Genomic DNA, 16,542 nt, shown 5'->3' with positions numbered 1-16,542 from the left:
CTGGGAAGGCAATGGGAAAAGGACGTAGGGTAGAGGAATAGTCTCTAGGGATAAGGGACTTGGTTTCTCCAAGTCCCTGGCTCCTTTAGGTGAGATTTGCTTGGTCCCTGAGCCTATGTGGGAAAGTGGGATGGGTGGGTTCTATTTCCCACTGAAACCCTCCCCCCGACCCCCACCTTCCTCACCATCCTTTCCTGAGCTCCACAGAAGGGTCTGCAGGTCCTTTCGCCCCTCTGGCCGAGTCTTGATTAGAGAAGCTACATGGCCAAGTGGAAAGAGCAGGGGCCTGGGAGTCAGAGGAACTGGTTTCTAATCCCGGCTCTGCCATTTACCTGCTATGTGACCGTAGGCAAGCCACTTCACTACTTATGCCTAAATTACCTCATCTGCAAAATGGAGATTCAATCCATGGTCACCCTCCTACTTAGACTTTGAGCCTCCTGTGGGACTTGATTACCTTCTGTCTACCCCAGCGCTTAGTACAGTATTTGGCATATTGTAAGTGCTTAAAAAATACCACTATGTTATTAACTAGCATCAACCTGGAACCTTATTTGAATTTTGCGGTAGGATGGCTTTGAGCTCAGAGCCTAGCGACTACCTGGAAAGTCACTCCAAGGGTCGGCTTCTCCGTCCCCGTGTCTCGGCAGGATTGTGCCTCAGGTAGCCCAAACTAAAGGGATCACACCTATTCTTTACAGACCTTCCATCTCTGGCTTTTTCCAGGGACTCCTGGATCTGACAGGAGCCGACCTAAACAGTAGCAGCCTCAGTCCTGTTTTTCTTCATCTCTCCCCTTTCTGCCACACTCCTGAGACTTATTCACTCCAGAATCAGCATTTGGGCATCTTGGGTCCCTGTCCCTAGCATTAGTCTGTAGATCTGAACAAGGGTGCCCTTGCCAGGGCTGAGCCTGACAAGACTTGGATTCGAATGGAAGATCAGGCGACGTTTCCCCACGAGTTGCTGCGCATGGTCGTGTCCTGTTTGCCTCAGTTTCTCCCTTTAGGTAGAAATAGAGTGAGGAAATCCCAGGGTGAATGGTGCTAAATGTACTGTCAACCTTGATGTAAAAAGCAATTTTAGCCTGTTGGAGAATCTCAAGCTTATAACAAGGGGTTTAAAAGAATGCGGACTGTTCTGTAGACCGTAAGCTCATCGTGGGCAGGAATAATGTCTGCCTTCTTCTGTAAGGTACTCCCCCAAGTGCTTAGTACAGTGCTCTGCATACAGTAAACACTCAATAAATACCATTGATTGATGGACTGGTTGTTAGGCGGATGTAGATTTATAATAAGGAAATGCACAAGTTGGAGAGAGCCCAACTGTGTCATACACTCCCAAAGTCAGGAAAGAGGTATCTCTCAGGGCCAAAAGAAAATACTCCAGTTGAGGGTAAACAACACTGATAACTGATTTCAGCAACTGACCAATCACGTGGTGAACTCTATCTACAGAACTAGCCCATTGTTGGGTAGGGATTGTCTGTTGCTGAATTGTACTTTCCAATAGTACAGTCCTCTGCACACAGTAAGTGCTCATTAAATACGATTGATTGAATGAATGCAATTAAGTTTTTTATCAGGAATTGTGGAAAAAGAGTCAGACACTACCACGGGGTTAACTGAGGTTGGGGTTTCTTTCCAAGGACACAGTTGAAACTCACTCTCATCCTCCTGGATCATCGGATCAGGTTTCCTCTAGATGAAGGACATATTGCTTGGAAGGAACATTGATTCCTCTGCTCTATAAATTGAGAATTGCACTTTGTAAAAAGCCGCATAGATACCTTGTCTCGTGGAGTAACACCAGTGGTGTTTCTCCCTAGAATAGACATAGCCAGTTTGAAGTGTGACCTTGCAATCCCCAATTTCTTCCCCCCCGTTCCTGCCACACAGGGATTCTTAGATGGGAGCCTCATGTGGGACAGGGACTGTGTCCAACCTGATTATCTTGTACCTACCCAGCACTTAGCACAGTGTTTGGCATACTGTAAGTGCCTAACATATACCACAATTATTATTAGGGTGAACATCAAAATGCACAAAACTGTGAGCTCCTTGAGGACAGGGAACATCTACCCATTTTGTTGCATTGTACACTCCAAGCACTTAGTACAGTGCTCTGCCCACAGTAATCGCTCAATAAATACCATGTATTAATTATGGGATACATACCCAAGTGCATAGATGGTGCAGAGGGGAGGGGAAATGAGGGCTTTTAGGGCAGGCCTCTTGGAGAAGATATAATTTTAGGAGGGTTTTGAAAGAGGGGAGAGTGGTAGTCTGTTGGATAGAAAGGGAGAAGGGAGTTCCAGGCCAGAGGGATCATGTGGGTGAGAGGCTGGTGGCAAAATAGATGAGATGGAGGTTCAGTGAGTAGGTTGGCATTTAGAAGAGCAAGGTGTATGGGCTGAGGTGAAGTAGGAAATTAGTGAGGTGAGGTAGGTGGGGGAGAGCCGACCGGAGTGCCTTAAAGCCATTGGTAAAGAGTTTCTGTTGGATGTCGAGCCATGGGCCGCCTCCTCATCTCCAGGCAGATTGCTAGATATAGGCTGGGTCAAGTGTTTGAGTTGTTCATTATTAGGGGAGGTGAAGCCAGTGGCTTCTGAGATGAATTTGGTCTGGTGTAGACTAGGTCTACACACCCCAATGGCAGTGTGAGGCAGCGTGGCCTTATGAAAAGAACACAGGCTCAGAGTCAGAGGATGTGAGTTCTAATGCCGATTCTGCCACTTGCCTGTTGAGTGACCCTGGGCAAGTCCCTGCATTTCTCTGGGACTCAGCTACTCATCTGCAAAATGGGGATTCAATACCTGTTCTCCGTCCTACCGTGAGTCCCGTAAGGGACCCAATGATCCTGTATCTACCTCAGCATTTAGTATAGTGCTTGACACATAGGAAGTGTTTCACAGAAACCACGATTATTATTTCGTCCTGTTGCTCAGCTTCCAGGGCTAAGGGCCCAGTCTCACCAGTTCAGGTGGTGACAGAAGTGACACAATAGTTGCACTCCACAGCCACTCTAATAGCTTTGAGTTTCAAGGGGAGTGGGGAGGATCGTGGGATCATGTAGTGCTTTATTAAAAATCCCCTTAGAGCTTGGGGGCCATGTGGGCCACGAATGCTAATTTAAAGAAAAGAAACATCCATTGGTTTGAGAAATGAGCTGGGATTTCTGAAACACAGCTAGATTATGTCAAAAACTAAGGCGAAAAGGACATTCCCTCCTCCACCTCTCTGCTCTTGGGGTTCCCCATTCTGGGACGCTCCAAACACTGAAGAATTCAGCGGCGAGGGAGGGGAGGAGAGAGAATGTTGCCGAGCAGGCGGGGCTGACCGTTCTGAGGAGGGAATGGATAGAGAAGCAGCAAGAAACAGTCCTAGGAGGGAATTTTGTCTCCAGATTTTAGAATCAAAAGAGAAAAGCCGCTTCTGCTTGGGTTCGAGGAGTCACAATTGTGCTTTTTACTAGGCTCTTACTAGGTGCCAAGCACCGTGCTAAATGCTGGGATAGGCCCAATACAATCAGAGTCCCTACCCCAATCGGGGCTCACAGTCTAAGGGGGAGGGAGAATAAGGAGAGAAAATCATTATTTTCAGGTGAGGAATCTGAGGCCTAGAGAGTGAAGTGACTTACCCAAGGTCACACACCAGGTCACACAGCTCATACAGCCCAAGGCCTGACTCCTAGGCCCATGTCTTTGCCACTAGGCCATGCTGCTTCTCTGCAATCCTCATTATTGAGGGACCTTCACGTTCAGGCCTCTCAAAGCCTTTCCCTATGACCCACGCAACAGCAGCCCGCCCCCCAGCCCCGAAAGAAACATGCTTCTGCAGCACTAGAAAATTTATTGATAATATATTATAAACTCTGCCAGGGATAGAAAACTCAAGCCATACACGTCTCAATATATACAGTACTCACAAACCCCATTCACAGACATGTGTCTACATATATATGTGTCATATATAATTGAGATAAATAGCTCCATTTCTCTGTGTGCTGATTGTCATCTGCAGAGCCCCAGAGGCAGTGTGACTTAAGGCAGCTGTGTTACCGGTGACTCGCAGGTCCCAGCGATCTGCTGACATACTGAGCTATGGCGGCTAGTGGACACCTCCTTGGTTTCACTAGCTCCAGGTTGCTAGCATCCCGCTGGCCCCAGTGCACAATAAGTGCTTACCCTCCCTTGTCTTCTCGAAGTCCACCCCGCCCTGGACACTGCCTACAGTTTCCTACAACTACTGGGTTCTTCTTGGCTTTGTTCATGAAATCGGTTCTCCACGGACTGTGTCTGACCTGATGATTCTGTCTCTGCCCCAGTACTCAGTAGTTCAGTGCTTGGCACCTAGTAAGCGCTCAATGAATACCACCCTGATGACTTAGTTGCAGGAGGGTGCACCAATGTCCAGTTTCAAATACAACCTGGGCCAGGTGGATGCCGCCATTTCGAGCCTGACTCCCAGGGTTAAGTTTAAGCAGGGCCCTGGCTGGCTGGCTGGCCAGCCTCTTACACCGGGTAGCTTTCTTTAGTAGTGGAATCCTTCAGTACGTGCCTCTGCTTGCATCCGTTTTGAAACTTCCCCTCCTCTCCCATTATTCACTCCTCCTTTCCTACTCCCCTCATCTCCGGCATAAGGGAGCAAACGAGTCTCAAGACAGCCAGTTGTGGCCCTCCTTTCCCTGGCCCCTTTCCCAGCTCTCCATGGAAACCAAAAACAGGGAGCCCTTCTGCCCAGACCACGGTGACAGAGCTACGAACAGGCTCCCCTCCGGAGGGGCTCTGGCCAAGATCCACAGGGAAAATCAAGTTTCCCGTCCTTCGCTCAAAGCTGGAGCCGGGGTGTCGCTCGGCTTTTTCCAAGTCACCGAGTCCCCGAGAAGAACCTGAATGGAGTTCCTTTGGGTGTTACAGTAGTGTCAAGACCAATCCCCCAAATTCTGGGTCCAACCCAGCTGGGCAGTCCACTCCCCAGAGCCACCTAGCAGACACCAGTGCTTTCTCGGCTTCTTTTCTGCCTGAGAACCGGGGAAACTCTGACCGGAGAAATAGAATCTTAAAAGAACTGGGGCCAGAGATGGGTATACACCTACAGGCATATTTGCTGCCAGCTGTCCCTCCCCGGTCTCCATGGCCCTCTCTTTCCCAGCCCCTCCTCCTCATCCCGGAATCTGATAAACTTCTCTGGCAGACCCCTGGCAGAGCTCTGGCCTTGGAGCAGTACGTCAAGTCGCAGCTGCCTTCAGAAGAAACGGACTTTGACTTCTGCTATCTGACCGCCATCTCAGGTGGGAGTGCCAGGAAACTGGCAGGTGCTAAAGGGACTATCTGCGTAGCAGAGTCAATGAGTGGACTTCCAAGAAATGGGCAGGATCACGGAACTGAAGGGAGCCCCAGGGGTTATCACGATTTGTGCTGTCTTGGGTGTAAATTCTCAACCAAAGGGCCCTGCTAGGTTCTTAGCCTGCAGTGCATGCCCAGGCTCTCCTTTTTCGGGGGGCACTGGCCTTCCCACATGCTGCCCTGTTCCGGACCCCATATGAGCTACCAACTAACTGGCTGGCAAAACCACAGGGAGAGATCAGGCCCTTCCGGGAGAATCAGAGAGGGTAAACCACAGCTGGGTTTTCTAAAGTGCTGTCTCGCTCGGCAAGGGACAACTGGCAGAGTTTACAGCCACTCTGGTTTGGGTCCACTCTGTCCCGAGGAACCCAAGCCTGGGAGCTGGAGTGGGCCGGCATAGAATTGAGCTTAGTTGGGGATTCAGACTGGCTTGGACAGCCCCCTGTCCCCCTCATTTGGGGCTAAGCAGCAAGAGAAAGCAGGGGGCTCGGGAGAGACATGAAAGGTAAAGGGACCTGAATTGTTATCTCCACTAAGCAGAGGACAGATAGATCTGTTACCTCCCTGCGATGGCTGCCGCTGCCTGAGCCAACCCCAGGCTGGGCCAATAGGGCAGCCACGACGTCCAAAACTGAAGTCCAGTTGCCCCGGCCTGTCTCTCAAAAGAACCGGGATGCAAGGAGATGAGAACCAGACTTTTTCAGGGCCTGTGGGGCTCGGGTTGGGTCAATTCGGGTCTCCCAAACCTGGCCACCGGTCTCTCGTACAGGGTCCCCCGGATGGAGCTCTGGCCTGAGAGCTGCTCCGACGGCCAGAGGCAGAGCTCAGGGCCGCCTAAGATGGGATGACCCTCCCTGGGTCAGGGTCCATTTACTAGGGTTAGGCCAAAGCCCACAGAGCAGCATAACCAATGTCCTTCCAGGATTTCCCCCACCAATATTCATAGATCGGAAGGCCCAACTGCATGCCCTGTACACAGAAAGCACTTAATAAACACTATTTTACTACTTGTCTTCCAACTCTGTTGCACTGTACTCACCCAAGAGCTCACTGTAGAGCTCTGCACATAGAAAGCATGCAATAAATACCATTAATGACGATGAATATGATACTACCTCTGAGTAGAGGAAAAGGAATGACCAATTTTAGAGCACGGGATCGAGGGTTCCCTAAGGCATCCCACTGAACTCCCTGCCTGCTGATCACCCCGCGTGCTATCTGCCACCCTAGAAAGGAAACTGAGGAAGGAAGGCAAGAACCAGGCTAAGAAAAGTGACCAGGTGAAACAATCAATCAATCAATCAATCAAAAATCCCAGGATTCGGCATGAGGTTGTCTCCAGGAAGCCCGCAGGGGAAAGGGCCAGGCTGACTCCCGGAAGCCAGCCTCTTAGGTGGAAATGGGAGGCCAGCAGCAATTTAGGTGTTCCGGGGATTGAAGTCACAGCATGAATTTGTCAGTCCTGAAAGGCACTGGCAACAGAACTCTAGTCACAACCATTAAGCATATTATTTCCACAGGCAAATGCCAGAGCTAATGGATCTGAAACAACCTCAAACTCTTTGGGAGTCAAGGAAATGTCAGAGCGAGGAAGAGAGTGTTCTCCGAAACATTCTGCTTTAACATCCCTGTCAAACCTGAGGATGGAGGATGGGGCAGAGCCCAGCTATGGGAGAATGCACGACTCTGCTGCAGACCACAGTCGCAACCCCAAGATTCCAAGTGGGAAGGAAGCACAGAGAAGCTTCCATTGAAATGGGATCCCCAAAGGCGTTTGCCCAGGTGCTCTAACCACTGCCCCCCAGATCCCCTGTTCCCCAACACCCTGCGCAACCGAGCAGCTGGTTAATGACACTTAAATGAAACGTGGACTATTTTTAGTGTCTACTGAAAGGGTTTCTAGTTCATGTCCTTCCAGCTCCCTAAACCTGTTGAACCACGGAAGGGCCTCCGCACCTCTGGTGCAGTAGTGAAGGGATAAGCCGTGTGCACCCACGGTGCAAGGGCTCCCAGCTCTGCTCTGGCCCTCTGGAAGCTCCTGGCCTCATGAAGCCATTTCCTTGCAGCACTCTGACTGGCCTCTATGGGTTCTCTGGCTCCTGATGAGACTGGTATTAATAGCCGCCCCACCGAGAGATCCAAAACAGGTTAGGGAAGAAGACAGCCAGGGCTTCTCCGGCCCTGCCCAGAGGCTGACCTTCCCCATCCTGGGTTGTCCCCACCCTACCCAGCTACGCCTACTGGATGGAGCAGGAGAAGGACTCTCCAAAGCAGCCACAGCAGGGGCAGGAGGCAGTAGCCATGGGCTTCGGGGGAATTAGGTCCAGATCCTCGTCATCTGGGATCTCATCTAGGTGGTATCCGTCCTGGAGCAGCTGCCGGCTCAGATCCTGGTTCACCTGCTGAGAGGAGGGGAGAGAAACAAGGGTGAGTGGACTGGAAGCTGACTGGGATGACCACTGCCCCAACAGAACCACCGATTCAAAACCCTGCCATCTCTGGGTCTGACGCCAGCTCTAATTCTACATGGGGTGTTTTTTCCCTGGCCTGTGGAGGAGAAAGCCAGCTAATTAAGTGAGCGAAGTAAAAGCAGCATAGCCTACTGGAAAAAGCGCTAGCCTGGGAGTCGGAGGATCTGGGTTCTAATCCCAGCACTGTCACTTGCTTGCTCTGTGAACTTGGGCAAGTCGCTTACTTTCTCTGTGCTTCAGTTTCCTTAAATGTAAAATAGGGATTCAATACTTGCACTGAATTGCACAATCATTATTAATAATATAAATTATTAATATAATGCATTACTACATTGATATATAATTATATTAATAATACTTGCTAAGCACTTACTATGTGTCAAGTATTGTTCCAAGTGCTGGGATAGATACAAGTTAATCAGGTTGGGCACAGTCCCTGTCCTACACCGGGCTCACAGTCTAGGAGGGAGAAAGAGACTGAATCCCCATTTTACAGTTGAGGAAACTGAGGCAGAGAGGTTAAGTCTAAGGTCACACAGGAGGCAAGTGGCAGATTCGGAATTAGATCGATTAGACTGTAAGCCCGTCAAACGGCAGGGACTGTCTCTATCTGTTGCCAACTTGTTCATCCCAAGCGCTTAGTACAGTGCTCTGCACATAGTAAGCGCTCAATAAATACTATTGAATGAATGAATGAATGAACCCAAGTCCTCTGACTCCCAGGCCCATCCTCTTTTCACTAGTCCAGGATGATCCGGCAGCAGAACCAAGAGAGAAAAAAGTGTCCCTGCCTCCGCCTTTTTTAAAAGTGGAAACTCCTTTTTGCTGGAAACCCAAAGAACATCAGAATGAAACCAGCCAGCCAGGTTTCACAAGCATCTTTAAACAAGAGGCAGTAAGTAGTAAACATACCACATGGAGGCACTGAAAAGGAAAGGATGTGGCTCTCCATAGCCCATGGTCTTCTACACTTTCACCACTCTGAAGTTATCGCCCCATCCCCTGAGGAAAATAATTTCCTCATGCATGTGAATGACACCCAGGGAAACACCAGAAACACCCAAGGAGATCAAGAGGTAGAGTTAGCCCTTTGGGTTGTCTTCCTTAAAACCCTCTTTTCCCTTTTTAAAGACAAGAACCTCAAAAAATGATGTTTCCTTTTGTTCTAATGCATACTATTTTCTCTTGAGAGAGTGTCACGGGCTCAATGACCAGAAAAACAGAAGCACAAGACAGGGATTCCCAGAGCCTGAGTTCTCCTTTCTCGCAACATCCATTTTCCACGCTTCTTGGTGTCCGTCTTTGGTTCTCTACACCCTTTCGGAGAAGACGGCCTCCAGGAAATGCTAAGGCATCAAGGGGCTGGAAACAAGGATAGAGGCAGAGTTCTGCCGGGGACGGGAACTAAGCACAGAAAGAAACTCAGCACAGAAACTCTGGACTTGCCTCAGCAGAGGAGTAACCGGAGGAGTTCCTGGATTCCAGCTCCCCGTCACTAGAAGAAGAACAAGAAAGTGAGCAGGGGTAGGGTGTGGGAGGGAGTACCTAACTGCGGCTGAATGAAGGATGCTGGCAAGAGAGGGGAGAGAATCTTAAAGCAAAGATACAAGAAAGCAACTATACCAGAAAGCAGATGACCAAATCACCAACTCATCTGTGCTCCGGGGAATCAATTAAAGAGGAACCCAGAGTTATCCTCTCATTCGATAGATTAACCCTGGCAGGGTAAGGATGTCATCTTGCCTGACAATCACATAGTTCAGGTATCAATAGACAAGACTTGGGAACGCTGAGGCCCAGGAAGTGGAGTCACCCACCAGGACTTAAGGAACTCGAGGCTATGAACCCCATGTGGGTTGGGACCGTATCTGACTTGATTATCCGGCATCCACCCCCAGCTCATAGTTTGGTGCTTGGTACAAAGTAAATGCTTAAGTACCACAGTTATTACTCATTCGTTCATTCAATCATATTTATTGAGTGCTCACCATGTGCAGAACACTGTACTAAGCGCTTGGAAAGTACAATCCGGCAACAGATAGAGACAATCCCTCCCCAATGGCGTATTATCAGACCAAGTTACTGGGCTAAAAGGGGCTGACCTCAGGAGAAGTCTCAGTAAAATGGCCTCCGAGCCTGGGTTTCTATCCCAAACACACAGGACTGTGGTAGCCGCCACCAGGGCTCACCTGTCTGAATCGAGAGACACCAGGTTTTCATCTGCAGTCTGGCTGAGAGGGACATAGCCCTTGTTAAACTTCACTGACCTGAGGGGACAGAAGGACAAGAGAGACAGCAATATGAAACAGTGTCAAAACCTATGAAAGGCTGAGGGTGTTGACTCCAGCGGATCGACTGTAGTGTATTTTCCTGTGCCCCACTCCAACGCCTTATCGCGTAAACCCGTCCCTGGACTACCATCACACAGTTGATCAGACCCCAGGATCTAGACACCGATGAGAACTCTCCCAGGCCAGGAGAGCACCCCGCCCTCCGGGAAAACTTCCATACCTGGAGAGTTCAGCCCTTTTCACAAAGCAGGGAAACCTAAGTACAGAAAGCAACAGAAAAAATTTTCCCCCAACTTGCCAGCAAAACACCTCCACCCTGACCCACAGTCAATCAACCCATCAGTGGTATTTATTGAGCACTTCCTGTGTGCAGAGCACTGTACTGACTGCTTGAGAGAATACACTATTGGTAGAAACGATCCCCGTCCATAAGGAGTCAACAGTCTAGCAGGGGAGTGACGTTAAAGTAAATTACAGATAGTGGAAATGGGAGTATAAGGATATGTGCACAAGTGCTGTGGAGTTGGGGTGAATACCAAGTGCACAGAAAGGAAATATCAGTACCTGCAGCTCCTTTCCTCCTTGACCTGCTAGAGAAGTCATTATAATTTTAATTTTTAGTACCATGATTCCAAAGGACTCTCAAATCTATCATCTCATTAATTATCCCAGTGACATAGAGGTTGGCAATCTCCTCTCTCCTTATCCTTTCTTCTCCCGCTTCACCCCAATTTGTCTGTTTTTTCTGAAGCCAGCCTACTCATTGTGCCTCATTCTCACCTCTCTCATAGACCAACCTCTTGCTCACTCTCTCTCTCCCCCTAAACACCTGGCAGGCAGCAGCTCTCCCCATCTTCAAACCCCTTTGGAAAGGACATCTCCTCCAGGAGGCCCGCCCGATGACTCTCTGATCTCTCGACCCTATATCGCCCCAACTGCCCCTTCAGCACTTCGGTGACACCCGAGTCCTTGGTGCTTACATCCACCTACGTTGAATTTACACTCCGTTGCTTCTCCGTACCTGTAGTTTATTTTAGTGTCTGTCTCCCCGACTAGACGATAAGCTCCCTTGTGGGCTGGGCTTGTGTCCACTAACTCTTAGGGAAGCTACGTGTCCTAATGGAAAGATTATAGGCCTGGGAATCTGAGGACCTAGGTTCTAATCCCAGCTCCCATCCTTGCCTCCCGGGCAAAATAATAATAATAATGATGGCATTTGTTAAGCGCTTACTACATGCAAAGCACTGTTCTAAGCGCTGGGGAGGATACAAGGTGATCAGCTGGTCCCACGTGGGGCTCACAGTCTTTATCCCCATTTTACAAATGGGGTAACTGAGGCACAGAGAAGTTAAGTGACTTGCCCAAGCTCACACAGCTGACAAGTGGCTGAGCCGGGATTTGAACCCATTACCTCTGACTCCCAAGCCCGGGCTCTTTCCACTGAGCCATGCTGGGCATGTCACTTAACTTCTCTGTGCCTCAGTTTCCTCAACTATAAAATGGGGATTCAATACCTGATCTCCCTCCTACTTAGACTGTGAGCCCCATGTGGGTCAGGGACTGTGCCCAAACGGAATAACTTATATCTACTGCAGTGCTTAGATGAATGCTTGACACATAGTAAACACTAATCAAAGACCATAATAACGATTATTAATTCTACTGTACTCTTCCAAGTGCTTAATATAATGCTCTGCACACAGTAATCAATGAATGGTATTCACTGTGTGTTTACTCTGTCCAGAGCACTGTATAAAGCAGCTGGGAGGGTATAATAATAATAATAACAGTATTTGTTATACCATCAACAGAGTAAGTAGACACTCAAAAAATATTCCTGATTATCTCCAATTTTACATTTGGGGAAACCAAGGCACCAAAAGGCCACATAATCAGTAACAGAGCCCCAAATCAGTACCCGAGTCTTCTGATTTTTTTAACTAGACCCTCTGTAATTTTGAGGGGCAGTTTCAAAGTGGAGCAAACTAGGAGTCTGTTGGGACCTTTTTCCTGAAGATTTTGGATTGTATGGAGAAGCACCTCCCAATATTCCTTTCCTTCGCAGGGCAGCCTTTGCCAGGTCCCGGTGCTTCTCTGAAAAACCAAAAGAGAAATGATCACTGGTTGGAAAGACTCTCCCTCCCGCTGAAATCTCACTTTATCCCTAAGGAGGGCCCCTTATGAACTAATTCCCAGCTCACCCTGCAGAGCGAAAACACCGCAAATGGTCTTGAGTATGTTTTGCTGCCTCTGTACAAGAGAAGCAAAATCTAACCTGAAATAGAATAAAGAGGGGCTGAGTTCAACCTTTTTAGCACCTGGCAAACTAAATGGAGGGAAAGAAGAGCAGATTCAGTGCAGAAGTGGTCCTGGCTTAGTCCCAGAGCACACACTTGCCTGGGTGAGAGCTCTCTTCTACAATCTTCTTCTTGGGGGTGAAAAGGGAGGCCCTATTTCCAGCTGAGCTAAGGCTATGGATGGCGAGAGGCCCACGTGCTCAGTCTGGACAAGCCCAAGCCCCTCTCTCTTATTATATGGGCCACTCACGAGCTCCCTAAGATACCGATCCACCTGCACAGAGGGTTGGCAGGATCGGAGGCCCTGCACCAGGAAGAACGGAAGTCTGATCCCAGCCAACACTCACGTAGCTTGGTGTGGATGGAAGGGGGCCGGGCCATGATGTACGGTCCCCTTTTCTCCACCGTCGCTGCCTTGTCCAATCTCCTGAAGCCACCCGGAGTCTGCTAGGGAAAGAAGCGGCAAGGTGGGAAGAGTTATGAGAGGCCAGAACTAGGAGCCAGGATGACACCAACCATCTTGGAGCTTTACAGAATCAGCTCTCCCCGACAGGCATCTATTCATTTCATCTTCCAAAATGTCCCCTAACCTCTGGGGCATCCCCTCGGGAAACAGGGCAGAAGTGGAAGGTGAAGGGAAACAATACCATCTGTATTTGTTAAGCACCTAGTATGAGCTAAGCATCAGGGTAGATACCAATAATAATAATAATGTTGGTATTTGTTAAGCGCTTACTATGTGCCGAGCACTGTTCTAAGCGCTGGGGTAGACATAGGGGAATCAGGTTGTCCCACGTGGGGCTCACAGTCTTAATCCCCATTTTACAGATGAGGGAACTGAGGCACGGAGAAGTTAAGTGACTTGCCCAGTCACACAGCCGACAAGTGGCAGAGCTGGGATTCGAACTCATGAGCCCTGACTCCAAAGCCCGTGCTCTTTCCACTGAGCCACGCTGCTTCTCCAATTAGACTGTAAGCCCATCAAAGGGCAGGGACTGCCGCTGTTACCGATTTGTACATTCCAAGTGCTTAGTACAGTGCTCTGCACATAGTAGGCGCTCAATAAATACTATTGAATGAATGAATACAGTGTAAACAGAACAAAGTCTCTGATCCGCATGAGGCTCTGCCTCAGGAAGAGGGAGCATAGGTATTTAATACCAATTTCACAGAAGAGGAAACTGAGGCACAGAAGTTAAATGACTCATCTATGGGCAGGCAAGGGTCAGGTCTGGAATTAGAACTCAGGCCTCACGACTCCCTGTCCTGAGTTGTTTCCATTATGCCATTCCGGAAAGAAAGTGGAATAATAATAATGATGATGGTATTTGTTAAGCGCTTTCTATGTGCCAAGCACTGTTGTAAGCGCTGGGGTAGATACAAGGTTATCAGGTTGTCCCACGTGGGGCTCACAGTCTTTAATCCCCATTTTACAGATGAGGGAACTGAGGCACCGAGAAGTTAAGCGACTTGCCCAAAGTCACACAGCTAACAAGTAGTGTTGGCAGGATTAGAACCCACGACCTTTCATTCATTCTTTAAATTGTATTTATTAAGCCCTGTGTGCCGAGTACTGTTGTAAGTGCTGGGGTAGATACAAGGCTACCAGGTTGTCCCATGTGGGGCTCACAGTCTTTAATCTTCATTTTATCCCCACTTCCGACTCCCAAGCCTGTGCTCTTTCCACCAAGCCACATTTATTAAATCCGCAACCCTGTCCCGCGAAACAATAATGATAATAGTAATAATGATGATGGCACTTGTTAAGCGCTTACTGTAGAGACACTGCATGGTTCAGTGGCAAGAGCCCAAGCTTGGGAGTCAGAGGTCAGGGGTTCTAATTCCGCTTGTCAGCTGTGTGACTTTGGGCAAGTCACTTCACTTCTCTGCATCTCAGTTTCCTCATCTGTAAAATGGACACTAAGACCGTGAGCCTCACATGGGACAACCTGCTCACCTCCTATCCCCCCCAGCACTTAGGACAGTGCTCTGCACATAGTAAGCGCTTAACACACACCATCATGAATTCCTTCTCTGTGCCTCAGTTCCCTCATCTGCAAAATGGGCACTCACACTGTGAGCCCATGGGACAACCTGCTCGCCTCCTATCCCCTCCAGCGCTTAGAACAGTGCTCTGCACATAGTAAGCGCTTAACACACACCATCATGAATTCCTTCTCTGTGCCTCAGTTCCCTCATCTGCAAAATGGGCACTCACACTGTGAGCCCATGGGACAACCTGCTCGCCTCCTATCCCCTCCAGCGCTTAGAACAGTGCTCTGCACATAGTAAGCGCTTAACACACACCATCATGAATTCCTTCTCTGTGCCTCAGTTCCCTCATCTGCAAAATGGGCAGACTGTGAGCCCGTGGGACAAAGCGCTCTGCACATAGTAAGCGCTTAACACACACCATCATCAATTCCTTCTCTGTGCCTCGGTTCCTTCATCTGCAAAACGGGCACTAAGACTGTGAGCCCGTGGGACAAAGTGCTCTGCACATACTAAGCGCTTAACACACACCATCATCAATTCCTTCTCTGTGCCTCAGTTCCCTCATCTGCAAAATGGGCACTCAGACTGTGAGGGACAAAGTGCTCTGCACATAGTACGCGCTTAACACACACCATCATCAATTCCTTCTCTGTGCCTCAGTTCCCTCATCTGCAAAATGGGTACTCAGACTGTGAGCCCGTGGGACAAAGTGCTCTGCACATAGTAAGCGCTTAACACACACCATCATCAATTCCTTCCCTGTGCCTCAGTTCCCTCATCTGCAAAACGGGCACTCAGACTGTGAGGGACAAAGTGCTCTGCACATAGTAAGCGCTTAACACACATCATCATCAATTCCTTCTCCGTGCCTCAGTTCCCTCATCTGCAAAACGGGCACTCAGACTGTGAGGGACAAAGTGCTCTGCACATAGTAAGCGCTTAACACACATCATCATCAATTCCTTCTCCGTGCCTCAGTTCCCTCATCTGCAAAACGGGCACTCAGACTGTGAGGGACAAAGTGCTCTGCACATAGTAAGCGCTTAACACACATCATCATCAATTCCTTCTCCGTGCCTCAGTTCCCTCATCTGCAAAACGGGCACTCAGACTGTGAGGGACAAAGTGCTCTGCACATAGTAAGCGCTTAACACACATCATCATCAATTCCTTCTCTGTGCCTCAGTTCCCTCATCTGCAAAACGGGCACTCAGACTGTGAGGGACAAAGTGCTCTGCACATAGTACGCGCTTAACACACACCATCATCAATTCCTTCTCTGTGCCTCAGTTCCCTCATCTGTAAAATGGACACTCAGACTGTGAGCCCGTGGGACAACGTGCTCGTGTCCTCTCCCCTCCAGCGCTTGGAACAGTGCTCAGCCCATAGTAAGCGCTTAACCAAACCCCACCCTGCATCACTTTGTGCCAAGCACTGGTGGAAGGGAGGAGGGGGCCGAGGTCCTGGAGAAAGGGCTGCTGGGAAATCTCTCCCCGCGGAGGATCATGGGCAAAGTGCGGATTGGGGAGGGATGGGCACAAAAGGGAAGGGAAAAGGCAGAGGAAAAAGGGAAAGGGAGAGGGAAAAGGAAGAGGCAAAAGGGAAAGGGAGAGGGAAAAGGGAAGGAAGGATTGGAGGAATGGAGCCTGACAGGCCCAGGGCCTTCTTGACCCCGTGAGGCCCAACGCCATCATCCTCTCCTCCTGCCTCCTCACTAAACCCCTCAGGACAAGCCGGGACGGGGAATTGGCGGCCCCTCACCGCGCTGCCGGCCCGGGGCCTCGAAGGAGGCAGCGGCGCCATCGGGGTCCCGTTGGCGCCTCCCGCCTCAGTCCCCGCCTCAGCCGCCGCCATGGCCGGGCCAGGCCGGGCCGCCCTCCTCCTCGCATAGCTAATGAGGGGGGCGGGGCCCGGCCGCGCCGCGTGCCCTCCCTCGCGCGCTCCCCTCGCGCCCACTTACGTCACACCCTCCTCGCGTCGGAGGAGGCGAGATGCCCCCCTCACCGGAAGTGAGCTAGCTAGCCCTCAGCGGGAGGGCGGAAGGCCGGCCTCCCGCCGTCCCTTCTAGCCAGCGACCTCTATGGTCCCGCCTGGCCGGGGGGCGCCCGGAGAGTGTTCCTGGGGCCGGGCGGCGTTGAGTC

The 16,542-nt window shown here is 50.0% G+C and overlaps 1 protein-coding gene across 1 annotated transcript; it reads right to left on the bottom strand.

Moving 5' to 3' along the window:
* Window positions 1-3,834: 3,834 nt before the first annotated feature.
* FAM219B (family with sequence similarity 219 member B) lies at window positions 3,835-16,271 on the bottom strand. The gene is made up of 7 exons (XM_007670891.3): window positions 16,163-16,271; window positions 12,754-12,853; window positions 12,113-12,203; window positions 10,330-10,365; window positions 10,008-10,085; window positions 9,265-9,313; window positions 3,835-7,749 (listed from the first exon to the last, which is right to left on the bottom strand). The coding sequence occupies exons 1-7, from the start codon at window positions 16,253-16,255 to the stop codon at window positions 7,585-7,587; spliced, it is 612 nt and encodes a 203-aa protein (XP_007669081.1). The 5' UTR covers window positions 16,256-16,271; the 3' UTR covers window positions 3,835-7,584.
* Between the last annotated feature and the right edge of the window lie 271 nt (window positions 16,272-16,542).

Source organism: Ornithorhynchus anatinus, chromosome 5, assembly GCF_004115215.2.
Source record: "Ornithorhynchus anatinus isolate Pmale09 chromosome 5, mOrnAna1.pri.v4, whole genome shotgun sequence".
NCBI classification, from domain to species: domain Eukaryota; kingdom Metazoa; phylum Chordata; class Mammalia; order Monotremata; family Ornithorhynchidae; genus Ornithorhynchus; species Ornithorhynchus anatinus.
This window is presented reverse-complemented; position numbering and strand designations above follow the sequence as displayed.

What these genes read in the sequence shown, in the direction of transcription:
- FAM219B (XM_007670891.3), bottom strand. Translation starts at nt 16,255, where the DNA reads ATGGCGGCGGCTGAGGCGGGGACTGAGGCGGGAGGCGCCAACGGGACC. An exon ending in AAAAGGGCTGAACTCTCCAG is followed by an intron (nt 10,086 to 10,329) that starts GTATGGAAGTTT and finishes CTGTCCCCTCAG; the next exon opens with GTCAGTGAAGTTTAACAAGG. An exon ending in CCGGTTACTCCTCTGCTGAG is followed by an intron (nt 7,750 to 9,264) that starts GCAAGTCCAGAG and finishes CCCTCCTCTCAG; the next exon opens with CAGGTGAACCAGGATCTGAG.